The 26299-nt window shown below is 37.0% G+C and overlaps 1 protein-coding gene across 1 annotated transcript in view; it reads left to right on the top strand.

The window, feature by feature from the left end:
- CPNE8 (copine 8) overlaps positions 1–26299 on the top strand; it is a 57800-nt gene that overhangs the window by 3679 nt on the left and 27822 nt on the right. Inside the window, exons 2-9 of the mRNA XM_031059042.1 lie at positions 3436–3482; positions 4442–4545; positions 7325–7364; positions 8129–8205; positions 13546–13609; positions 16327–16430; positions 18075–18179; positions 21360–21401. Coding sequence (XP_030914902.1) covers positions 4502–4545; positions 7325–7364; positions 8129–8205; positions 13546–13609; positions 16327–16430; positions 18075–18179; positions 21360–21401 — 476 coding nt within the window. The 5' untranslated portion in view covers positions 3436–3482; positions 4442–4501. The remainder of the gene's footprint in view (positions 1–3435; positions 3483–4441; positions 4546–7324; positions 7365–8128; positions 8206–13545; positions 13610–16326; positions 16431–18074; positions 18180–21359; positions 21402–26299) is intronic.

Here is a 26299-nt window from a genome sequence, read left to right as displayed (position 1 = left end):
CAGTTTCATTGTGGGTGTCTTCCTTGAAATGGAATGAATATGTTATTGTGCTTGGGAAAACTGGGATGGGCAATGTTGCCCATCAACTACTGTTGATGTAGCAGTAGTTGCCAGACTAAAGGATAAGGATATATTCATTGAAAGGGAGAGGACCAGAGCAGGTAAGGGAGGCCCAGTCTGTTTGGGAAAACAGGAAGCTGCAGGCTATAATAATCTATAATATTTTGGGAACTGTGTCTATAACAGAGTGATAAGTCTTGACATTTCCACCTTCTTTTTCATTACAAGACTTAATTAAATTTACCTTGGATATGACATTGTGGTATCAGTGTCCAGAGTTAAAAATTACTAAATATTAATATTCCTGAGTATAGATGTAGCTGTATCTGCTCTTGGAACAACTCATTTGGCAAAGCCTTCCAAAAGGGTTTCTCAGTTGCTCTTCATCAGTGTGCTGCTGTGAACTTTCTCATTGCTCCCTCAGTTTTTGAGATTATGAGAGAAAAAATATTTTTTTAGCTCTGTCTTGGGATGTGGTTGCATGATATGATGGCTTTTGAAATATTATTTATCCTCCTGTACTCCTTCCTATCCCTCATGACAATGCTGTTAACTGTTTTCTGCTACAAGATGGGTTGCTTTATGGAGCCTTTAATCTCTGGTTTGAGCATTCCAAGTGCTTTAGATCAGCTTTACCATATTTATCTGCATTTCTCCAGTTGCATATGAATTTGACAAAGTTTTTTAGTGATTAATGCAATTAGTGTATCAGGATCTTTACAAAACTCTCTCCAAGAGCCATTTGAGATAGTGAATCTTAATATTGATGGAGAACAGTATCATGGTTGGTTTCCTAAAATTTATGGGTGCATTTTAGAGGAAAGATAAAAAAAATTTAAAAGATTTTCTACATTTACAAAGTATTCATTTTAGAGGAAAGATAGAAAAAAAATTAAAAATTTTCTACATTTACAAAGTATTTATCAGAAAGACTGAAATATATGTCTTGTCTGTAGCTTTCATTAGGGCTGACTTTTTTTGAAATGTCAGTTTGGGATGTACACATGTATGTATCCCTGTCAGACTTGTACCTTTTACTTACAATAAAATGTTGTATGAGGTGACTGCTTATTAGTCTTATTAGACTGCTTATTATTTTCATTATATTTAAAATATTGGACACATCTGCAGCCTAGAAGAGGAGCCCTTATTGCAGTCTACAACTACTGGAGGGTTGTTTAGCCTGAGGAAAAGGAGACTCAGGTGACCTTATCTCTCTGTGCAGCTTCCTGAGAGGGGGTTGTAGTCAGGTGGGGTCTCTTTCTCCAGGCAACAGCTGTCAGAACAAGAGGACACAGTCTCAAGCTGCACCAAGGGAAATATAGGTTGGATATTAGGAAGAAGTTTTTCACAGAATGAGTGATAAAATACTGGAATGGCCTGCCTGGGGAGGTGGTGGAGTCACCATGCCTGGATGTGTTCCAGACAAGACTGGATGTGGCACTCGGTGCCATGGTTTGGTTAAGGTGTTTGGGGCATGGGTTGGACTTGATGATCTTGAAGGTTTCTTCCAACCTGGTCATTCTGTGATTCTGTGATCTTCCACTGATCTTCTCTGTGGTGACCAGTGACAGGACCTGAGGGAATGGCCTCAAGTTGTGTCAGCGGAGGTTTAGGTTGGGCATTATTAAAAAATGTTTTTCCTCAGAGGGTGGTTGGGCTCTGAACAGGCTCCCCAGGGCAGTGGTCACAGCACCAACCCTGACAGAATTCAGGGTTTGGACAATGCTCTCAGGCTCATGGGGCAGCTCTTGGGGTGTCCTGTGCAGGGCCAGGAGCTTGGCTTTAATGGTCCTGATGGATCCCTTCCAGCTGGGTCCCTTCCAGCTCAGGATATTCTATGATTCTACAATTCTGGATGGGTAGTCAGAAGTTCAGTAACCTACAGAACTTTCTTTAGCTGATTTCATAGCTTCTATTTCATTCTGTTTTCTCACAATTTCCCATTTCACTTCATTCTTCATGTAATACACTCCAGCAGCCTACTCCAGAGTGTGTTATAAAAATAGGCTTTTTGGTTTGGATTCACTTTACTATAAACAGTAACCAAAGGTAGGCACATGATTGCCAAGGGTTTATTTAGAGTAAGTGGAGAAAGATGGACATCTCCTGAGAATTATTTTGAATATTTTTTTATAAAAGCTTTTTTTCATCTACAAGACATCTTACTTAAAACATAAAAGTGTTAACTTTTAGCTTCCACATGAGCTAAAATATTGAAATTGCCTTTTTCTGTTTCTCCTCTTATTTGCTACTGCCCAAGGGGATATTTTTTTTTGGTGTGGAGCAAGTGCATTTTAAGTAAGAAAATGTAGTTAGAAGGTTGACTTCATTTCTGCTTTCGTCTCTTGATGATTCTGACTTCACTGAGAACAAAATCAAACCTCTACCTTTGCTGTTCAAGGCTACAGCCTAAAACAGTATTATTTTCACCTTCTTTTGAAAAATAATGATTTGTACAGGAAAAGAACTTGTTGAGGAAAAAAAAGTTGAAATATCTGTATTTCTGTTGTTTAGAAAGGATCTGAAGAGGAGTTTCAGGTAAAAATTACTTTATCATAGTTACCTGCAACTAGTTCAAGACTGTAGAAAGTAAGGTTTATAATGCTCCTTCAGTGCAAATGATCTGTACTTAAAATAGTGTTTAAAAGAGCTGATTATAATCGCTGCACCCCTGTCACCAGTCCTTGTGATAAAAGCTGCAGCTTAATGTGTAGTGAGCGCTGTACTGGAAATAGAAATCTGAGTGACACCTGTGGGATTGTTCTGCTTGGTCTTTCAAAATCAGCTTAGGTCAACAAATTTAATTGATTTTTTTTTTACCAGGCTTTAAAAAAATAAAATACACATATGTGAGATGCTTAAATATATATAAATAATTTGAAGCAGAATTAAGGAAGAAAACCTTAATTCTGAAGTCTTTTTTTTCCCCTTTCTCTGGTTCTGTTTCCCCTGTTTCTTTTCAGTAGAGTCCTCATTTGGGTTTTTTTTACTTTAATTTTCTTCTCTCTTGAAGGAAGTATATTTTAGGGTAATTGTGCATTAGATAATCTAGAAGAGCCTGACCACCCACATTTAAAGAAGACCTGCTTTTATCCAATTTTGTCTTTAAAGACTGTCAAGTGCTTTGCTGGAGGTCAGGCATAAGTGCCACCTCCCATTTTAGAAGCACTCCATTTATTAGCTGATTTCTGCAACAGCTAGACCACATGATCACCAGTCTGGTTAGGCTTGTTGACAGCTGAGGGAAAACATTACTATTTGATTGTCCTAGTTACTATTTTCCACAGCACAAGAGACTACAAAATTAGTTCACTTAATTTAAGGATTTGTTAAAGTTTGAAAATAACCAAACTTTTTTTTTTCCTTTCACAGTCTGTGTTTTGTACACACAAGCAATTGGAAACAAGGAATGGAGAGAGGTAAGCTGCATACTCACAGATGTATAAACCTTTTGGGTATATTTAAGGCGGGCCATTTGTCCTAGCAGAAGAGGGCATTGCCTCTTGAATGCCATGCTAGGCTTATGGGGGTCCTGTGTACTAGCAAACATTTAAAATATAGTCACATTGATCTCAATTTCCATATCTCTATCACACATTTCCATCAAAAAAGAAAACAAAATAGAGAAAACACGAGTTTCCCATTTTACAGTCTCCCTCAGATAAATTAAGCCAGACTTGGCTGTCAGTTTGGATAGGGTTTGTGGCTCTCAAGAGAGGAAGGCATTCAAACAGGACTGAGCTGTGGTGATGGTCAGGGTCAGCAGAACTGGTCTGTAGCTGTGGTAAAGATCTACCTTTGAATTTTTTTTTAATTAAAATATTTTCAGCTTGTCAGGGGCTGAGGCACCTTCTATAAACATTAAGAAGGAAAAGGCATTTTCCAAAAGCTCAGAGAGGGGAGTGTTGAAGAGAGAGCTGAACTGAAGTGAAATAGAAGATGGAGAGTGCAAAAATGATACATTTGCAATAGAAGGATTGTGTTCTAATATTTAAAGCTGTCTGAAATAAACAATATATGCAAGGTTTTGCTTGCTGTTGTGATTGGTTGGAGTTTTTCTTTGGTACGGATTTCTTCAGGAAACAGTGGATTTTTGTTACTGATTCAAACTTTTGTGGATTTTTATTGGCTTTGGGAGATGATGTTGAAGTTTAGGTCATAGAATACAAGGTGTGTACCACTCTGTGTTGAAATATGAGGTCTTCTGCCACTCTGTCTTCATCCACAGGTCTATTCATGTGAATGCAGTCATTTTCTTTCATGGCAACTGTTTAAGAGATTTTTACAGGCTGTCATATATCTCACATATTCCTGGTATTGGCAGTCTAATTATACTTCCTTACAGCATATAGCTTAAACTTACAGTTTTCTTTTACAGTTTGGAAGAACAGAAGTAATTGATAATACTTTAAATCCAGATTTTGTAAGAAAATTTATAATGGACTACTTCTTTGAAGAAAGAGAGAATCTGCGATTTGATTTGTAAGTTAACAATCTTTTACTCTAATGCTGCAGCCTCTGTAAGCATGTAAAGTTTTGTCCAGCATAAAATTTACTTGAAGGAAGATGGTATCTATTGACATAGGATAAATTAATGTAATACACAGTTGATTTAGCATTGCATCCTCAGAAAGAAATGTGTAACTTAATAATGACCGAGTTTTAAGAAATTGGCAGATGTTAACTAGTCAAAGTACAATTATGCTTACAATTATTACTTTCAGGAAATAGAAATGAAAAGATTTAAAACGTTTAAATATTCTTGCAACACAGCCAGCAAAACAGGTACAGATAAACTATCCAGGAATAAAATACTGCACAAGTAGTACAGAGCCAAAATTTTCTTTACTATGCATCTAAATATACTAAATTTTAAGATTTTAAGACAACAGCAGTTTGTTTGAGAAGTAGATGGCTTTTGACATTTTTCCAGATATGCTCATTTCGTTCCACTGGTGGAATTGTTTTGACTTTCACTTCATTCTTTTGAAAACAGAACTGAGAGTCCAGTTACCAGGTCATGTCACCATTGCATGTCATCTCTTATATTTCAGTCCTTTCTGATTATTTCAGTCTTTGTGATAATCAAGGTTGTCTTGTTTTTTTTTAATTTTCATCCTCTTTTTTATTAGCAGTTCTTTCTTAACCTTTCCCTAGGAGAGAGTATGAATAACCCTCATAGATAATTAAGTTTTTGCTGCAGTTTTGCATCACACTATGCATTGTGGCCACAAATTTTCTTTGTATGTCCTTTTTTAGTTGAAAACCCCTTTTCCTATTTCTTTTCACTTCCTTTGTAAGATGTACTAGACCACCTATTTCAAGGAATGAAAGGAAATACTAAAGCCAGGAAGATTACAGGGTGCTTTGAGGTGGCTGGGTACAAATCACAGTGGAAGCCTGATGCAGACTTTATTTGTAGTTTTAAAAGTTAGGTTTAATATCATTCAATCTGTGGAGTATAACTATTGTGGGTTATTTAAAATAAGTTTTAAGTCAGAGCTAATCAATTTGTGGAATAAAGGATTCTTCTCCAAGTATAAAGCAGTGCTGAAGTAGCCACAGAGTGGGGGCTCTGTGGAAATCTGTGTCTGTTTGCCTCCTGCTTCTCATAGGATGCAGGGTGTGGGGAGGGGGCAGTGCAGCAGAAATGAGAAGTGAAAGAAATGAACTGAAAAAGAGAAAGGTCAGTCTACAGAAAGAGAGGGGAATCTGTAAAGACCTTCTGGATAAATGTTGTCTGGAAAGGACTTGGACCTGGAAGGGAAAACACAGTCCCCTGTTTAACTCTTTATGTAGTCAGAGAAATGGACTCCTGTCTGTTTATGAAAAGCTGTAAATATCACATGTTCTCTGTGCTCATCAGAAAGACCTGACTGCTTTCTCCTGCTGTCCTGGGTTACCTGGACCCAAGTGTGTTCTGAACTCAAAGCTGAATAGCTGTTGCTGTCTTTGCCTGCAAGTGACCATATAGCCGTACTGTGTGAATTTACTGTAGAGGCCTGTACCAGTGATGGATGAAAAATTAAATATCTTAGAACTCTGAATTAGAAATGTGAGTCTCACATAGCCACTCATGGATTAAATCCGAATTCTGAAGCCTTAGAAAGCTTCCTATATTCAGTTCCTTGGCAAAATTGTGTACTACTGTTGGCCAAGTTGTTATTTTTCAAAGAAATTCCTTCTGTGATTCATATATTGTGGAGGGGGGAAAAAATCAAGTGGCAAGTATATCTTTGATATTTGGTGCATCAATAAATGAGCATGACCTCCCCCAAAATGTACAGCCACAACGTCACAGGCACCTTTCTGCTCACTGCTGGTACTCAGGAAGTGATTTTGCCAGTGAAGCCATTCTTTGTTTTACTTCTGTAGCTATCCCTCCGGTCAATTTATAAGTTGTGTTTTTCTGTTCAATTTCACCAAACACCTTGCTTTTAAGCGGAGATTTTAGCTCATGTTAATGGTATTTGTAGGAATTTCTTTTCTTTATGAACATGTTTCTAAGGCTTTGACTGTGCTGCACCACGTCCAGCTGTGTTATGGTATTCCTGCCATCCTGACTTGTGATCTGGTCCATGATGCGTCCCAGCACCAGCTGTGGCAGCACAGCCAGAGGGATGGCATTCCTATTACTTGGATTATCTGATAAAGATGGAAGACTATTGAAGTATAGAGATTAGTAATCCTGTATGAGTTTCTTACATTATTTTTTTTCCAATGTCTCTTAAATTCAGAGAGTAACTTATTTTAACTCTTGACTTGATTATGGAAGGGAAGCTATGATATTTTCTAGCTGGAGAAAGGCCAAGATTATGATAAACTCAAAAGAATAAGTAAAACTCTTGCTAAAAGCAGGTTAGTTTATTGTTAGTTATTTCTATTTGCTTATTCAAATGACTGAAAAATTACCTAAGAAAATAATTTACAAGTTAGTTTGTTTTCTAGGGTTAATTTTTAATTTTTGTTCTGCTTTTTGCCATCTTTTGCTGTTCAAAAAGGAATATCAGAAGAATTTCTCTTTAAAGCTTGCACTTTGTTGAAAATGATTTAGTTTCAAATAACTAGTGAACCAAAGTCTTTTATATGATGACTCAGTTTGTCTTCTTTACTGGGGAACTTCCATTCACAAGTTTGTTTGTGTAAATTTCACACATGGCAATAGGTGAAAGAATTGTTTTGTTTTTGTTTCTTTACATAATTGTCCTCAGATATGTCATCTGGCAACTCTGATATAAATTTTCTTTATTTTTTTCCTAAGCTATGATGTTGACTCGAAGAGTCCTAACCTGTCAAAACATGTAAGTTCCTCCTCACTATTATAATTCCTTGTGTTAAATTGCTTATTTCTTAAGTTTGTTTCTTTTCTTTTGACTTCAAGTAACATCAGGTACACAGAGACAAATACAGTGATTGGCTATGAGCGAAAACACATAAGTGTAATGAGTATAATGTTAATGGGACATTTCTCTTGCAAAGGGCATATTTGAGCATGCATGTATACCTTTTCAGATATGTAATATGCTGCAATTAGTTGATACTTTTTTGGGTCCTAAAATTGAAGCATGTTTTTATTGTGTCTCAGTGTTAGAAGAAACCTTCAAGACAGCATCAATATAAAAGTGGGAGTGATGAAATAGTAACTTTAACATTTAGAGATGCAAGAGTAGAATTCAGAGGCTTCTCAGTGAATTTTTTTAAAAATAAATACAGGGAGGCTTTGGTAAGAGAACCTTTGAGAACCTGGAGCAAAGGAAAAGAGGATAGTAGAAGGAATACTGTGTGTGTGCTTCACAGTGAAAAGATGAGACTTAGCCATTGATGTGCAATTACATCCTCACTATAGTGATTGTGTAGTGCCTTAGAATTACTTCTATGAGTGTAACCTACTGTTATGTGAAATAGGTGGTAGTGAGTCTGTTTATGATTCACTGTTGTATAGTTATTACTAAGATGTGGTGTTCAGCAGAATCTGTTCTTCAGTAGGGAACAGCTCAGATAAATGGGAAACTAAATTTCATTGTGTGAAATACGGATTCTGAGTTTTTATGTTTTTGCTTTTCAGGATTTTTTGGGACAGATGTTTTGCACACTGGGAGAAATAGTGGGATCACAGGGGAGCAGACTGGAAAAATCAATTGTGTAAGTATTCTGGAATGTTGGATGAATGCATACTGCTGCATGAGGCTAGAGTTGTGGGGCTTTTTTGCTGTGAGATACCTTGATATACAGAATTGACAGATATGGCTTTTAAGACAGAGTAAATAGTTACATGCAATAGAAATCTTTCTTTATATAGGCTATGATATTTTAGGTTTAATTTTGGACAATTAGCAAATGAATTTACTAATCCATATTTTTGTCAACTTTGTTACATCTTGCATTAGAAATAGCATGAGTGTACTAATCTAAAAAATGTTTCTGTTTTAGTTTGCAAATTAGCACATCATGAAACTTTAATTACCTTTTGTTAAGCATTTGAGTTCCTGCAAAAAACCTTCCCGAAGAAGCAGTGAAGAATCAGCTGACCAGATTATCAGATTGCTAATACGATCATACAAAATTATTAACATCAGCAAATATTGTGGTTATTAGACAACAGTATTTTGTGATTCTCCTCTTAATCCCGTTCTGGATATTAAACTTTAAAAACACGTCTAGGAAATAACCTTGAGGACTGGTACAGTAAGTGTCATAATAGAGAAGTTGTGTTAGGCTGTGTGATTAAAAAGGTTGTCTGTGAACAAACGAGAAGAGTGTCCCTGTGGTAGGTGGGGGAGCCCAAATACTTGCCCTGGCTGCTTTCAGACCCATCCAGGAGAGTCATCAGCTTGTGGAAACCCATCTCCACACGCTCAAAGAATCACAGAGGTACAAGGCACAGGCAGGGGAGCTCCAGTAACACAATAAGGGAACAACCCCTGCCCAGCTCCAGGGCTGTCCCAGGAGAGCCAGAGCCCCAGCACTGGGGAGTGGCAGCACACAGCAGGTCACTGCTTGGTCTGGACATGTTTTAGTTCTTGATGGCTGCACAGTTTGAGCACAGAAATACTGTCTTGTCAGTTGGGACAAGAGGTTGGCCCTATTTTCTTCTACTAAAACAACAGCTCACTGACTTTTCACTGTGTAGGCCTGGCTCATGCCAGCTGCCACAGCAAATTGCACTGCCACAGCTCCATGGGCTGGGCTGAGTGATTGCCAGTTGATTCTGCTGCAAGCCTGTGGTCACTTGGTCAGAGAAAGTGCTAACTTTGAAGACACTTATACTTAGTAAGATGAATCTTGCCTGACTTTTTAAAAGTCTTCAAATTTGTTTCTGTGCACAATTAGTCAATTATTCAGCACAGTACGCTTCTTTTTTTCTGAGAAAATGTCTGAAATTTATTTTGAACATGTAGATTAAAAGGCATGCATTCAGCAATTAAGCATTTGGTACAGGTTAAATGAAGTCTGAAATGAGTAACAGGTGAAGTTTAAAGTTTGAATTATCTATTAGAAAAGAAAATATATCAGTGAAGATTCTGTGGGGGAGAGGTCTTCACAGACCTCTTGGCCTGTGTAAAATATTTTCTCATGGGTAAATAAGCATTTCTCAGTTCTTGGTTCTGATACTGTCTTGTATGGTAGTTACGAAGTGGACCCAACGTGTGGGGAGACACGTGTTAATGAGAGAATGTTTGACTTCTTATTAGTTCTTCATAGTGTCCCTGTTTATTCTGTCGTTGCTGCTTTTGACAGTGCTGTGACTTGACAACTGTCTGAGTGATTGTCCATTCTGGACTCTCTGAAGTCTGGGTGTCTAGGAGACATTTCTGTTATTCATGAAATTTTGCAATGCATTTAAAGATTGTTTGCTTTGTAGATGTATGTTTAATGTCTCTTAATAGTCAAACAATGAGAATTGAATTGGCAATGTTGCGTGTCTTCCCTTCTTAGGGATATTTACTGCTTTGAGTTTACGGTTCTCTTTATGAAGTCAAGTCTGTGTTCTCACAGCCTGAATGCTCTTTATGATCTATGAGTTAAGAGAGCTTTATCTTCTCACCATATTTCTGAAGTCCATTAACATTTTCCCTCTTCAGTTCTCTGCCAATGGATTATAAAGAGAATGCTTGGTGCTGTTTTAGTCCCAATCAGCTACCCCACAGAAGTAGCACTTTTTATACTTAAGCAGTTTGAGAAGCTTGAATTCCATTCTCTGATTGGCATTCAAGTAAGCTCTGATGTTCCTTCAAAATGAAAATTAGAAAGACTTGCAGCTTATTATTCTCTAGAAGAAGCTCTATCTACTTTAGGCATTTGAAAAGTCTGACACAGTTGAGGATTCCATGGCTGCTGTGAGCTGTCCAGCTTCAAGTCAGATTGTGTATCATCAGGGAAGGTTCCCTGAGGAAGTCTGCAGTGAAAGGGTAGTCTTGTCCTTCCTCAGAGTTAAACATCTCAAGCCTAGAGGGTCACCATTGCTGTGGTCATGCAGGAAGGCTGAAACACACCTTGCACTAATCTTCATGGCAAGTACAAAAGTGAAGGTACACAATTCGCATTTTTCTTTGGCTACATGGTGTGCATGCCTTGCAGTTTCATTGGTGTTACAAGCACCAGTGGATTACGCCTCTGAGGCATGAACCCGACAGTATTTCTTCTTGGCAATTGTGAGATTGTCCCCTGAACCTCCCTCTCTGTTTCTGAAACCATTACTTGGGACTTGGGAATTTTATGCAGTCTGTCACAGGAGAGTCTGGCTCCCAGTATTGTAGTGTGGTAGCCTGTTATCCTTGTGACAGTGAGCATTTTTTGTTCAAGAACATACTTTAGTGTTGCACTTTATTTTACAGACTGGCCAGATACAGATGTGAACATTTATTTTGGATAATTCCTATTGGAAAATAATTCTAGTAATTCAAAGAAGGTGAAATGGATAATGTGACATTTTAATAGTAACGTTTGTTCTCTTTACCTCTTGGGTTACTAGACTCATTAAATGCCTTCTCAAGACAAGCTCCATGTGTAGGATTTACTCTGCCTGGCCTCTTGTGTTCCAGCTGTACTGGCATGAAAGGATAATGTGCAGATTCCTCTACTTCCCAAAATGGTGTGGTTTCCTTTTTCTCTCAAGTGTGTCACCTGCTCAGACATCATCCAGAATTAGATCTCTGAACATTCTGTCTTCTTGAGAGAAGATGCTGGCCACATTTCTAACTCTGAGCAATGGTTTTTTTCAGGATCTGCTAAGTGCATTCCTGTAGGGATTTCCTTTGATGAGGAGATAGGGCCACTGCAAAGCTTAATGAGCATTCTAGGCTAGTTATTCACATCTGAGTGCCATTGCCTGCTAATGAGGCTCTATTGGAGCCAGCTGGCCTATTATGTGAAGTTCTTTTTCCTGTCATTTTGCTGTGAACATAACTGATAGAAAAATACCTGAACTTCCTATATTTGTCCTGTCCTTTTATCTGTGGGTGTGACTATCAGAGGGCCAGGCTCTGCAAATTCAGGGATAAGCCTGTAAATTTTTGAGTGACCTGAAAGATGTTCCATCCTCTGCCTCATTGCAATTCCAGCTTGCAAAATTGGAGGCTCTTTTTTACCTCTCAGGTTTGAATTTCCACATAAATGGCCATCTTTTACACAGGGTCTATAAAGGTCCTCCTTTCAGTCCTTGTTAAAGCCCAAGTATTCCTCAGAGTGTCCTTTTAAACTTCTCTTGGTGCTGCAGATGTGGTGTTTCAATTGTGGAATCATTTATTCTGAGGAGACAATAATTATTTCTCAAAACTGTATCCTATACAGACATGCAGGTATTGTTGAAAACCTTTCTTTGATGATGGTTGTCTGTTCTGTGCCTCTAACAATGCTCCTCTACCTGCTCCTTCAAATACTGTCCAAAAAGAGGTGATCACTGTAGAGAAGCCTACAGGTTCTGGACTCTCACTGCATGTACATTTTCACATTTTATTTTCCTTTATTTAGTTTCACATTTAGACTGGCACATTTTCTGTATCTGAGTTTCAGATAACCAGCCCTGAATGGTGGAGCTGACTGCAGTTATGCAATGCAGATTACAATTAATATCTCTCTCTCCCTCTCTTTATATATCTCTATCTCTCTATCTCATTATTACCCCACAAACCCTGATCTGTAACTCTTTCCAGAGAAACCTTGAGAAACTGGTTGCCCAAACATAAATTTTCTATTGTAATTTCAATGCTATAGAACCAGTTCCAGGGTTCACTACCATCCATCCCTTAGAGCTAAGGAAGATGAGCAATGGCACTGCATTCTGGATTTAAACAGGTGGAACTCTTACATGCTTGTCTTTAACATAGTATTGGTCAGTATTTCTATGCCAATTGGAAAGACTGGTCTGTAATGATGAATCTCAAAGTAATTTTTTTTTTCAGACTTGAAGTTTCGACCAGCTTGAAACTATTTTATTATTTTCTTACAGGGCATTATTGTTAGTTAAAGTTTGTCCCATTTGCCTGATCTGTGACCACTGAAGTTTTTCTCAGGGTGCTTACTTTACACTTAAGGATTTTTTTTCTTAATGAATGATTTTTTAGGGAATTGTAAGAGACCAAACTCTTTAGTGTTTGTGCAAATGGTCCAGTACTGTTTTCATACATGCAGACTTAAGCATACAAAGTTTGTACTTAATAGCATCAAAAACTGTACAAGTCATTTGGCAGAGTTTTAGTCCCTGAATAATGAGAATTTGATCTGAAGAGAAATTCTGTGCTAATCTTGATGAAGTATTTCACCTCTTTATGAACCATCATGTTAATATTGTCCTTCTTTTATAAGGCCTGTGGCCTTCTCTGTTGAGTGTGTCCCCATCCAAAAGGCTGCTGGCACTGAATACTATCAGATTGTGTGTGGGTTTTCTGTTTCTCTGCTGCTTTTTATGCTGAGGAACTGTTTTGGGATTTCTGGGGTTGCAGCCTGTGTTTTTAATTGCTGTCTGGGCGAATAGTAATTTCTTTTGCAACTCCTGTATCAGATATGGTGGTGAGATTATTACATGTCTTCGTAGACATTTCAGAGTAAATGTTGTAAAATAATGCTGGTGTTTACTTTTAACTATATTTGAGGTATTTTTTTTTAAGTAAGGTTTGTAATAGGATGTTTTTCACAAATCAGTTGTAGAGTCATCTCTTAAAGGAAACATCAGTGGGAGGGTGGATAGTAGAATTGTGATACTATTTCAACCTATTGAAACTTTGAATGCTGTTTCCTTTACAATCAAAACTGATTTGTTTCTTGGTAGTTAGAATAAATATGCAACTCATTATCAATTCACTTAGGATAAACCAACTTTTTTACACAGGACGAGTGGCAGAAGAGGGAAACTGAATTGCATGCCATCAGCTTAGTGACTTGAAAACTTACCTTGTGCTCTCCTTGTCAATTGTAATTTTCATACATGATTGGAACAACACATGATATTAAGGAACTAAGGTGATGTGGTTGTGTATTTTGCAGAGGAATTCCTGGGAAGAAGTGTGGAACAGTCATAGTAACAGCAGAGGAACTAGGGTGTTGCAGAGTAAGTGTACTCATTGCTTTCCAAAAATAACATGAAAATTATTTTGTGATTTTACACTGCACTGAATTGTTAATAGTATAAGTTATTAATTTGCATTTTGTGATTTATGTAAGAAGTTAGAATACTGTTTTCCTTTAAGTTGCTCTTAGTTTCAGAGAGAAGAAGCAGAAAGAGTTCCTTTAAGTTGCTCTTAGTTTCAGAGGGAAGAAGCAGAAGCCAATGCTCAATATCTCTTGCATTCTCTCTAATGCTACTTCATGTCCTCACTCTCTCACAGTCTCTTGCAATGTCTCAGCCGCTGTCACATACTTGATCTTCTGGATTTTTGTACTTTATGTAAATTTTTACAGCTCATATTCAGAATGTCAATGAGTTTTGGAATCACTGAACTGCTGAGGTTGGAAAAGACCTTGGAAGATTATCTAGTCCAAGACTCCTGCTCCTCTTTGGGCAGGTTACTCAGGGCTCTCTGTGCAATTGGGTTTTGAGTCCAAACAATCTCCACAATTTCTCTGTAAAAGCTTTTCAGGACATTCAGAGTAAAAAGGTTTTTCCTTATATTTAAGTGAAATTTCTCACGTTTTAAGTATGTACATATTGCCACATTTTCTTCCACTGGGTGCCACTAACCATAGGCTGTTTATTCCCTAGTGTCATGTACTTACACAAATTGATAAACCTTCTGTTTTCTAGGCTAAATAATTTCAGCTATCTCTGCCTTTGCCCAGATGAGAGATGGTTCAATTCCTTAATCATTTTAGTGATGCTTTTGGTGGAATTGCTTCAGCATGTTTGTGTCTTCCCTGTACTGGGGAGCCTAGAACAGTGCTTCAGGAATGAACAGTACTTCAGGAGTGGCCTCATCAAAGCTGAGTCTCTCCCTTCAACTTTCTGTCAGCACTCTTCCCTTCCTAATGTAGCCCAGCAGGCTGTTGGCCTTTGCTGCCATTGATCCGCTTGGTGTCCACCAAGCCCTTTCAGTCCTGTTCTGCCAAGCTACCAAGGTTTGGCCTGCAGCCTGTGCTGCTGCACAGGGATTTTCCCCTTCAGGTGCAGTACCTGCATTTTGCTCTGTTGAACCCCATGAGGTTCATATTGGTTCGTTTTTCCAGCCTGTACAGATGTCTCTGAATGACAGCACAACCATCAGTTGTATAAATTGATATTTCTAGTTTTGTACTGTTTGCAAACTTGCAGTGGGTCTACTCTGTTCATCATCCAGGTTGTTAATGAAGATGTTCAGCATTCTTGGCCCATTTTTGATGCCTTGGGTACACTGCTAGTGACTGGGCCCAGGTGGACTTTGTGCCATTCAATATGACCCTTTGTAGCCCAGCAGTTCAGTCATTTTTCAGTGTCTCTCACTGTCCAGTTTTCTAGTCTGTAATTTGTTAATTTGTGAGTAAGGATTTGTGGGAGACACTGTATAAGGCCATGCTAAAGTGAAGAATAAGCAACATCCACTAGGCTCCTCTCATCCAGTCAGCCACTCATTTTGTGAGGAAAGGCTTTCAGTGGATCAGGCATGAATTTCCCCTTTGTAAATCCTTTCTGATGTCTCTTAGCCACCTTCTTTTTCATGTGTTTGCATATGTTTTCCAGGATTTTTTGCTCTCTCATCATCTCAGGGTTTGAGATAAAACTGGCTTGGATCCTCTTGCCCTTTCTCAAAGACAGGAGAACTTCCCCTGAACATCATAACTTTACAGAGGTAACTAAAAGTGGCCCCACAGTAATGTTGGCCGACTCCATCAGCACTCTCAGGTGCCTCCTACCAAGTCCCATGGACTTCTTTGTGTCTGGTCTGTTTTAAATGTTCCTTTCCTGCTCCTCCTCTGCCAAGCACAAGTTATTCTTGTTCCAGACTTTCTCAGGTCTGGGTTTCAGGTTTCCAAGAGTCTTGAAGGCAAATCCTAGCAGTAAGATAGAAAGCTATGAAAAAGACACAGGAAAGCTATGAGAAACATGGACCTTGCAGTGTCCTTTGTCACCTGGTCTCCTGCCCCACTCAGTGGTGAGCCCACATTTTCTATCATCATCCTCTTGTTGCTGTTGCACCTCCAGATCTGTTCATCTGCAGTCTTCCAGCAGGCCTTGCCCCAGTTAGCTGGTAAATCTGCAAGTTTATCTTTGCATTTATCATCCTTTTCTCATTCTTGACTTTGCCCAAAGAGAGGACATGTGTGACTTCCAGTTGGCCTGATCACAGCGAAGAAACTTGTCTCCTTATTTGTTGTCAGGTTGGATGTACTTGGTACCTTTCAGGCTCATTTTCTTGAAGAATCCAGACTCTTAAGAGCCAGCAGCCATTTGCTTGACAGGCAGTAGGAACAGGCAACAACAGGTCTAAGTCACTGAAGGAATGAGGCTGAATCATGTCTGACTGGAATTTTAAAAATTACTTTTAATATACTTTCCTTGCCTGTGCATCTACTTCTTTCAGAATGCAGTTTTGGATGTCAGGAAATCCTTGAAAAATCCTGAGCCATTTTAGCATAGAAAATTGTTCCTGTTCTGGTGTCCCTACAAAGGAATTCTTGGTTCCAGCCATTCAAACTGCACTATGAAGACATTGCACAAATGTGGATGTGTAGAGAGCATTTAGAAGACAGATACCCCCCTTTATTTTGTTTTCTATTTGCATAGTTTAGTCTTTTTTTTTTTTTAGTGTAGTGGAGTGCATGCTGTCTGTAATTTTTCTTTATTACCCATTTCAGGATTCAGTTTTAATGCAATTTTGTGCAAACAAACTAGACAAGAAAGACTTCTTTGGGAAATCTGATCCTTTCCTTGTATTTCATCGAAGCAATGAAGATGGCAGGTAGGTGCCTGTTAGGTATTTTTGCTGCTAACCATTAGGCAACTTAATTATTTACAGATAATATAGTTCTCATTTTTTTTATACTTTCCAGATTAAGCTGTGTTTGTTTTATAATGTTTGTTGGATTGCAGTTTGTCATGTTAGGCAGTAAATAAAACTATTACAACAAATTGATCAAACACTGCAATTGAGGGTTTTAAGAGGTAAATGTCTCATAAATATAGAGCACTATGACAATTAATTGTAATAAAATAGCTAAATAGTGTTACTTTTGTGAAGATATAGTATGCATTTAAATTAAATAGAATTCTCAAAGAAAATTGTAGATGCAAAATATGCTAATGTTTAGAAATGGTGTTTAGATAAAAATGTTATATGATGCAAATTTAAATTAGGAAGTATCTTTTATCTTTTTGACATAGTTCTAGGAAATTGAATTTTAAAAGCCCTGAAATAGAATTTATATTTTTTACAAATGGCTGTTTGCTACATTAATGCTTTAATTTGTTAAAGTAGACTAATCTCTTCTGTTCCACTGCTAAGCCTTGACATGCACTGGTCAACACAACACTCTGCCTTTGTGGGGATCTACTAGCAGGTTAAGATTTCTTGGAAACTGAAAGTCCTCACATCTAACATGTACCAAACCAAACCAAGTATCATCATACATGATGCTGCTTTTCTCTGTAGCTTAACTGGAGCAGTTGTTAACATAAATCTGTTAATGGGCATGTGTGCATCTATTACCTGCTTTTTTTCTCTTGGAGGCAGATGATAGGAACAGTTTCCTGAGTAAACACTGCCTATATAAAACTGCAAGCCTGGAGGAGTTATGGCTCCTTTGTGAGTGGCATTAAGGTCACTTGGGAAATTTCTCTGGGTATCACTGGGAGTGCTGGTACTTGCAGCCTGAAAGTGTAGGTGTTTGGGGTGCAAGGAGGACATTCCCTCGAAGGATAACTTTAGTTGCAACTGGATGAGGAATTTCAGTAATGACTTCACCAGTGACCTTGTCCTTGCTTTCTTTTGAACAATTCAGTCCCCAAGATGGGGGTTCAAAAGAGGTATTTTAATTTTGCATCATTTAGAGAAAGCAGAATGTGCTAAAAAAGTTTATGAGAGAAGGTGATCATTGAATCTTAGAGAGGCTTACATGTTTTACCTAAGACAGCCCTGGTTAAAAATTCATGGACATAAAATGGGGAATAAAAATCTGAAAGCCATTATTCCCTTGGCTCAGTTTCTTAATCTCTAAGCAAGAGTCAGATCCTCACAAGATTGCTGTCTTTCTGGATCTGTGACTAATTCCTGCATGTACAAGGTCTGTTTAAACTAGTGGGATGGAAACTGCTCTTCCCTGAAATCCTCACTGAATGGTTGTAGTTTCTGTTGAAGTTCGGGTAAAACCATTTTAGATTAAGAGTTGTTTAGCAGTTTAGTCTGTAATCTCTCTCCAGCAGGCCTCTTCAGTTTTGCCTTCCTTCTGATTTCACCATATTTCTCTTTTATTATCTTACCTTATATTTTATATGCACATTGTATGTATGAATGATTACAGCTCTTTTCATTCCGTCTTTGATGATGCAAAAGAAAAAGTAAATAAATACAAAATGTATCTTAATTAATTTTTTGTATTAATTGCAGTTTTACAATCTGCCACAAAACAGAAGTTGTGAAAAATACATTGAATCCAGTGTGGCAGGCATTCAAGATTTCTGTCAGAGCACTCTGTAATGGAGACTATGACCGGTAAGATGTGGCTTAAGTTTTTTAGCATATACATATTTTTTTTCTCCCTAATTTGTGTGTTCTTTATTTAGTCAACATTTTGAAAAGATAATAGGTGTTCAAAACCATTCATCACGTTAAAGAATTTAGAAAAATAAAGCAAATATGCTAAATCTGTGGGAAATGCTAGTGGTGGTTTCTGGAAAAAGCTCTTTGCTCTCTATGGTGTGAATTAGAAACAGAAAGAAAAGACTAATTTAAAGCATGATCTCTGTGACAAGTGTACACAAATATTTTTTAATGTTTCAATGAAAAACAATGATGATCTGTTTCCCTTGGGTGACAATGCAATGTCAGAGGGTGCTAATAAATGAAAGCCTTTAAAATGCATAGTAGATGGGAAACACAGAAAGTAGTCATCTTCAGATTTGAAGTTTTCAGTGGTGCCATGCAAAAGGATCTATCTTTAGGTGGTAATAATAACATGTTTTTAACCAACATTTTACCACTAATAACAAACAAATTAGTTCAGTGGAAATGGGTATTTTGAGACTCCTTAAAAATGGCCATGTTGGTTACTCTTTCACTAGATGCAATAAAAACAAAGCAATTTTGTAATGAGAATATTCAAATAGAATTTTTTACTTGCATTTGGGTTAATGTGCATAATGCATAAGCAAAATAGTATTCATTAAGCTAGTTTCTGAACACTGCACTGTTTATCATATTAAAGAAAAAAGTTTTCATATTAAGTAGAAAAGATGTTGTGGTGCAGGCATATTGAAATAACTCCAGCATTCCAAATTAAGGGAACTTGAAAGTATAATAGTACTCCTCAAATTATTTTTGTGTATCTGCTGTTGACCTGCTTTCAACATGATGTGCTCAGTGAATAAAGGCTCCATGGAACTTCATGGTCCTGCATACAACAATCATGTTTCAAATTAAGAAGTAGTCCTTAGCTCTCAGGTTAATTCAAATTAACCTGCTGATAGTCCAGAAAGAACTTAAGAGGTTTGGGGTTTTTTAGTTAGAAAACCCTTCTTTCTAAAGGTAAGGATTGATTCCTAACATCCACGTGGTAATACATAAAAACACAAACCCCAGAGGTCTCTTTCAGATAGTGATAGTTTCACAGATATCGTTTTGGTGCTCTGGGTTCTGTGATAGATGTGAAAGGTGGGAATAATGTCATTAGTAAAAATACGTCAAAATACCAGTTTATTCTGCTATTGGGGAGACTAAATGTTCAGCTAGTGCATGCTTCTGAGTGAACTCTGTCCACATTTTCATTATGGAATGACCAGGGTTTGATTATTTTTTCTCAAACTATGCAATTATACAGTGTTTTCAGACATCACAGGAATGGCATTTCAGTACTGCAATAGTACTTAGTGTCTAATGTGTCTTTGGTCTTGTTTTCTCCTAGTATGAGCTTTCAAAAAGCACTTGGAGTTATTTTCTGCATAAAAGTTTTAAAACAGACATACCCATCTCTAACCTTGATTATTTTTAAATGAAAGGGGTTTTTTAATATTAAACTAGGAAACCCATCCTCTAAACTGTGTCCTTTAAGGTAAAGGTTAAGTTTCAGTACGGGAAGATTGAAAAGGTCTTTTAATATCTCGCATATCATGTAAAATAGATAAAAGTCAAGATCCGTAATTAATCCTTTAATATGAAATAAATTTCATATTAAAGAGAGGAGCTTTATTCAAGGATGAATTGCTCTTACTGCAGTTACCTGTCTGAAGATCCTTCTCAGGAATTTATCTTGATAGTCTTAATAATTTATTTTGATAATCTGAGTTTTCTCACTGAGATGATTTTGCTATTTGGACACAGATTTGTAAGACTATTCAAAACTTAAATCCCACTAAACCTTACATAAATCTTAACTTAGTGGTGTGTCTGTCTGTCATAACAGGTTTTGAAATGGAAGTAAAATAATGCTTGTCTAGGGAAAAAACACTGTGATATTGCCTTTTTTTGCTGAATTCCTCCGAAGGTGAAAGTAGTTTCCTTTGAAGGTTGAAATACTTGGTAGGATAAGAGGTTTGGAGTTGTTTTTCACTTTAATCAGTTTTCATTGTAAGGTAACTTAAGTCCAACCTGAATTATGCAAGAGCTATAAAATATAACAAATGGTGTAGTTAAGAGCCTTTAAATTTGAGTTGAAAAGAGGTACATCCAGACAAAGCGAGTCCTTCTTTTCATATTTTGGAATATCATAAAAAATATGAACAACATCCAGGTGTGAATTGCTTGATATTATATTGTAGATAATATCAGCTGTTGCTCAGCTTTATCCCCAAAGAGTCCCTTCTTAGTAAAGAAAATGAATCAATATATATTTGACTGTATGGAATTGGAAGAATAAGGAACTGCTTCCATGAAAGCAAATTACAAAGTAATTGCTTAGATTCTTGTCCCCTCTATTAATAAGACAGCCCTGATGACTTCACTTCATGTGAAACTGTTCTGAAGAATAAAAGTAAGTTACATTGTTGCTTAAAATATGGGAGGTGTTATTTTTCTATCCCATGTTCAGTTGATTTTAGACCAAATAGGATTCGCTGCTAGTGGTAGTTGAATTTGCTTACATATGTGCACTTTCTGTGGTAAAAGGAGATGAACAAAGCTGTATACTATCTGTATCCTCATTGAACTTTCCTCTTTCATCAAGGATGTTGATGATAATATGCTCTGTAGTATTTGCATTTTAAGAAATCCACTCTTAAAGTATGTGAAATATGATTGATCTTTACTTGGAAAATGTCTGGGTTTTGCTTTTTATCTGTTTCCCAGTCATCCCTGAAGCAAGGTTACAGCTGCCCTCAAGGGTTCACTTTACTCATAAGGAAACAGTTCTTAAAAAATTTATAATACTTTAAGGTTTAAAGAATCATTTATTTTAAAAACTGCAGAAAATTCAGAGCGTCAGCAAGTAAAAATATGTTGGTCAAACTTCCAATGTGTTTAATTATTTCCTTAGTTTCCAATGTATTTAGCTATTGATTTATGAAGAAGTGTGGTGTAACCTGACAGGCTGTTTGCTGCCCCATGAGAAATCACTGAAAAATTCTGCTTTTTGGATTTGGCTCAATTAATGCACCCCTATGATATTAATCTTAAAGGCAATCTGGGTATATATTTAGCATTTTAATAGGGTTGTGTTGTTGGTTTGTTTTTTTATTTTAGGACAATTAAAGTAGAAGTGTATGACTGGGATAGAGATGGAAGGTAAGACATTATTTCTGTAAAACTTAAGGGTTATTCCTGCATGTATATACACATTGCAAAACATATAAATATTTAGTGTTCAGCATAATATTAGAGAAAGTTAGTTATTTGTCAATACTTAGAGGTACAGGTACTGGAAAAATTCTGCTCTGGTGCAGCTCTGTGTTTTGCAGTTGTGGTAAATACTGATGCATTAGCCTATTTCAAACCTGCTGTGTGTATGTTCATCCATGGAACATGATAAAATGCACATGTCTGCTGTGGCTACTCATGGTGGCCTAAATATTGGAATGTAGAAGCCACCTATTCCTTGCCTTAATTTCACATTGGGTCTGAATGTTCATTTCCATGTCTGTCTTCATCAAAATGTTATTGTAGACTCTGGAGTTGGAAGACCTGAGTGTTGTATAACCCCCTTGAAAGAGGACAGTGGAATATATGTGGAATTTCTATTGCTAAATTCAGGAGGGATATCCGTTATTCTTAAGAGCTGTGAACTCCACTGTACTGGCTGTACATTTCTTTCTGAAGAAATGAGCCTTTCAAATTGCCTTTATTTTGACAGACAAGGTACAATTATCATTTAACACAGTGGATTGATACCTCTTGTTATTTAAAAGTGTTTGAGCTTATATCTTCATACTTTGATTAGAAACTGTATTCATGAATCTTGATAGTAGAACTGAAATTTAATACAGTAATATGTTTATTTCCATTTATCTTTAAGTTGGTCTGTCTTAATTATTTCCTATTAATCATAATTTATATTTTAAAATATATGGATATGTGCTTCCGTTTTGATTTTTAAAAGCATATTATTTATTCAGCAGTAATGTCTCTAATACAACCAAAGAAATTTGCTTCTAGTATTATAGATAATGATATTGTGTTTCTCTGGCAATGTCTTGTAATCATAGTAGGCAAATTTATCCTGTGCTACTGTTCATTAACTTGCTGACAAGATCCAAAAGCCTATTCAGCCCTCTTGTGTTATAATTTTGTCTTTTTTGGTTTTCCATCATGAAGCCTGTTGATTTACAAGCATTCTTATCTCACATTTACCCTCTATGAATACCTGCCAGTGTAAATTCATCCTTCTTGATTAGATATTCACTGGAGAGAAATAACATATATACATAACATATTCTAGCAATTAAAATAAGTGTATTTAAATTTAAAAAGCCATACTAGCAAAAAATCATTGCATCCCTATTAGAATTTCTATTAACATTCTTTTTTCAATGAGATTTGGCAAATCCTTAAAAATTTTATATGTTTGTGTATAAACCACATTTTTTGAAAATAAGCTAGCAATGAAAAGTTAAATTGTATTGCCACATTAATAAAAAGCAAGGATTATATTTTATCAAGGTATCAAACCCCATGTGTTGTCTCACTTTATCCAAAATCTGTAAGATTAACAGGAAAAGGAAGAAATCTGACAAATAACACTAAGTAACTGCCAGTCTGATTGAAATCTGGAACATTCTGTGCATTTTAGGCAATCATCAGCCTCTCCAGTCTCAAATAGTTTCAGATATTATCTGTGTTTGCTCACATCACAATCTGAATACCTATAAACTTAATATCTAAAAAACAAAAAAATGAAGGATACCATTTACGTGTTTTCCTTCTTATTCTAATGGAATGATTTTTTGCTGCTTTTTGCTTTCTGTCTATTTTGAATTTAGAAGCACACAGAGCACTGACATCTTTAATGTAAAATTCCTCTGAAAGATGACACAGAACTCATCTCATGTGACTTTAGACAATGCAAAAATCAGACGAGTAGATTGAAATAATCATTTGAGCTATTTCAGAGGCTTACAGGGGAAAATGGTCTGATTGAATCCATCCTACCTGGAATAAATTGCCAGCTGCTGGTGCCTATAAACCTACAGGGTGATCATAGCCAAACCTAAGTGCCTAATTTAACTCTGACATTGCCAAGTATATCTGAAATGAATCCCATTCAAGAGTTACTCTGACAATTTTTTGTACAACTCTGCTGTTCCTCAGTTTATATTAACTTCCATTTGTGATGGACAGTTTTTATGAGCTGTTGTTACACCAGCTGGACACTTCACCACGCTGAATCTGTTTGCTCCAGAGATGTGCAGACTGGGCTGGACCAATCTTTGAAAGATTGCCTTGTCTCCAGATAGCAAATCAAGTTATTCTGAATATTACAGGCTGTTCTGCAATCAGGAAGACAAAATTACAGTTATATACTTGATTTCTGAATCATGGCTTGACTGGATTTTGACTTCCTGAGTCTTGACTGAGAAGTTTTTTTCCCTTTTCCCCATTCTGTGTTACCTGTGCTTTGGCAAGTAGCACCATGGTGCTTTGGGTTGAACTTCTTTCATGTTCCTAAACTACATTCTTGGAGTAATTGTGATGTAATATCTTGATCATATTGTTGTCATCAAATAGCTCTTATTATTTTCAAATATCACACAAAACTTCTCGACAAAAAGTAATACATGCCCTTGATAACATTAACACTATTAATTACTAAACATCCTTTGTGTCAAACCAGTTTTTGCATAAAAATTGTCAAAATATGAACAACTTGTTCTGATCCCTTTTATTGCTTCTAAGAGCTGTGACAAACCCCAAAATATTTAATGCTATAAGAAGTCACAAAAGTTGGTTTTGTTACTTGGCCAGTGGTTTGACAGTCACATTTTTAGGTTTTTTTTATTGAATGTCCTTATATATGAAGCAGACAGGTCTAGCAGAAGGAAAAATACAAGATAGTGCACAACTTCATATCAGCAATACTATGATGTTTTTAGTTCTCTCTAAAAGGTTTCTCATTTAATTTCAGAAAAAACATCACTTTGTATACATGTTGCAAAAGTCATTTCACAGTCTTGACATCTATGAGCTGTTACATAGAAAAAGGGGGGATTGACTTAGAAAGCTGTAAATATTGTCATGCTAAGCTGCGCCACAGAAGCATTAATCTGAGAATATCAATACTGTAGGAGAGATTTTAAATTTCAGATTCTAAGCTCTTCCACCTTATTTTTTGTCCTTCATCTTCCTTCTCCAGCTAGGTAGTTGATTTTTAAATTCTTGCATTTTCTCCTTATTCATTGACATGCTTCTGATTATGATTGTCCTTTCCTCTATTGGCTTTTTTTCGTTAGATAATAAAAAAAAATTCAAAGTTAATACAGTTTTGAAAGTGATTTTCAGTACTTCAAAACGCAGGGCTAAAAGTGGAAAACCTAGGGAGATGGACTTTAAGATATTTTAGTGGAAAACATAGGGAAATGGGCTTTAAGATAATTTTGTGTGCTAAGACTCTGGTTCAGTGTTCTCATATGCCACTCATGGATGAAAATTTAGGAAAATTTGGTGTTGGGCAGGCAAAGAGAATAAGTACTTTGGATTCTCAATCCAGAGACTAATAAGGAGATCGCTTTGCTGAAGTGTGATGATTATTATTAGAATATTTTCTTAATGACTTATACATCTGGCAATGGCACATTTTGTCCAGCAGGCACTCAGCCTTCAGAGCCAGCCTGGTGGTGGCATGTCCATCCCCCTTGAGTGCCCAGTGCAAAGATCCTGGCTGGTGCTCTTGCAAGTGCAGAGGCTCTGAGACTGGTTATGTGTGCCCAAACCTTTGCAACATGATTCATCAGAGGAATCACATCTTTCTAGCTCATGTTTCGATATAGCCATAGGGAAAGGAGCCTTTCCAGTGTCTCTTAGAATTACAGGAGCAATTATTTTTAAGCACTACACATTCTTTTGCTCCCCAGGGATAGTCCTGTCTGGCATGGCTCATGTTTCCTGTTTGCTGTAGCATGTTTGTAGGTAGTCACTGAACTATTGTTTGGATTTCTGCCTTAAATATACAACCTGATTTGAAAATGAAAGGTTAGAACTGTTAGGAAAGGGAAAAGTTCTATTTTAAGCAATATATATTTTTCTCCAGTGCCATGGTTACCCAAGGTTAAATACAAATACACCTTGTGGGTGCTTCCTCTGTTCCCTGCTCAAATAGTCCTTGCAGTGTGGGGAGCAGTTAAGCAGAGATATACCTCCAAAATACATTTCTTAAGAGAAGTCTTTGTTTTGGAAGCAATTTGATGATCTCCCAGCTGAAAGGGGAGTGTTTCATGTGAGGTGGTCCCTTTTGAATCTGGGTAATGAGGAATATCTTTAACATAGAGTATTTCTCAAGCTTTCTTACAGTATGCTTTGCTTATTTTGTATCAGCATGAGGACTGAACCTTTTATTTGTTTAATTTACATATTTTGTGAATTCATGCTGATTTCAGAAAATGAGTTTTATATTTGAGGGTTTTTTTGTTTAATTTCATTTTGAATAAAGCAAGAAAGAAATTTCATGTTGCTATGGATTGTTTCCATTTTTCATCTTGCAACATTCAGATTTATTTAAATTTGCTTTTAATATTTATAGCTTAATTAAAACTGAGCTGAATTTTTTAAAAACAAGTTTTGCAAGTCACAAAGTCATAAAACTTTGCATTTCTGTTGTGGTTTACCATTGGAGGGAAGGTAAAACAGCTTCATAGCTCACCAGATGTGGAGGCAGAGTGTAGAGGAAATACAATGCCTTCTTAGGGCACAGCTGGGAAATCTGGAGCAGCAGTGGGGAAAGTTCAGCTGGGCAGAGCAGAGAATGGGAGAGAACTTGTGACTTCTGGGAGCTGTGTAGTTGGGGCTGAGCCCTGCAGCCCTCCCATCCCAGGTGCCTCTGAGGTACAAACCTGCAGCTCAGTCACATCTGGCAGCCCTGTGGGCTCTGTGCCCCAGCTCCTGAGCCTGGGCACCTTCCTCAGGGTGCTTCCCATGCCACAACCCCCTCTGGCACCCTGCTCACAGTGCTCCTGGGCAGTGTGCCGGCCCCTGCT

The sequence above is a fragment of the Geospiza fortis genome, unplaced genomic scaffold (assembly GCF_000277835.1).
Source record: "Geospiza fortis unplaced genomic scaffold, GeoFor_1.0 scaffold424, whole genome shotgun sequence".
Classification (NCBI taxonomy): Eukaryota; Metazoa; Chordata; class Aves; order Passeriformes; family Thraupidae; genus Geospiza; species Geospiza fortis.
This window is presented reverse-complemented; position numbering and strand designations above follow the sequence as displayed.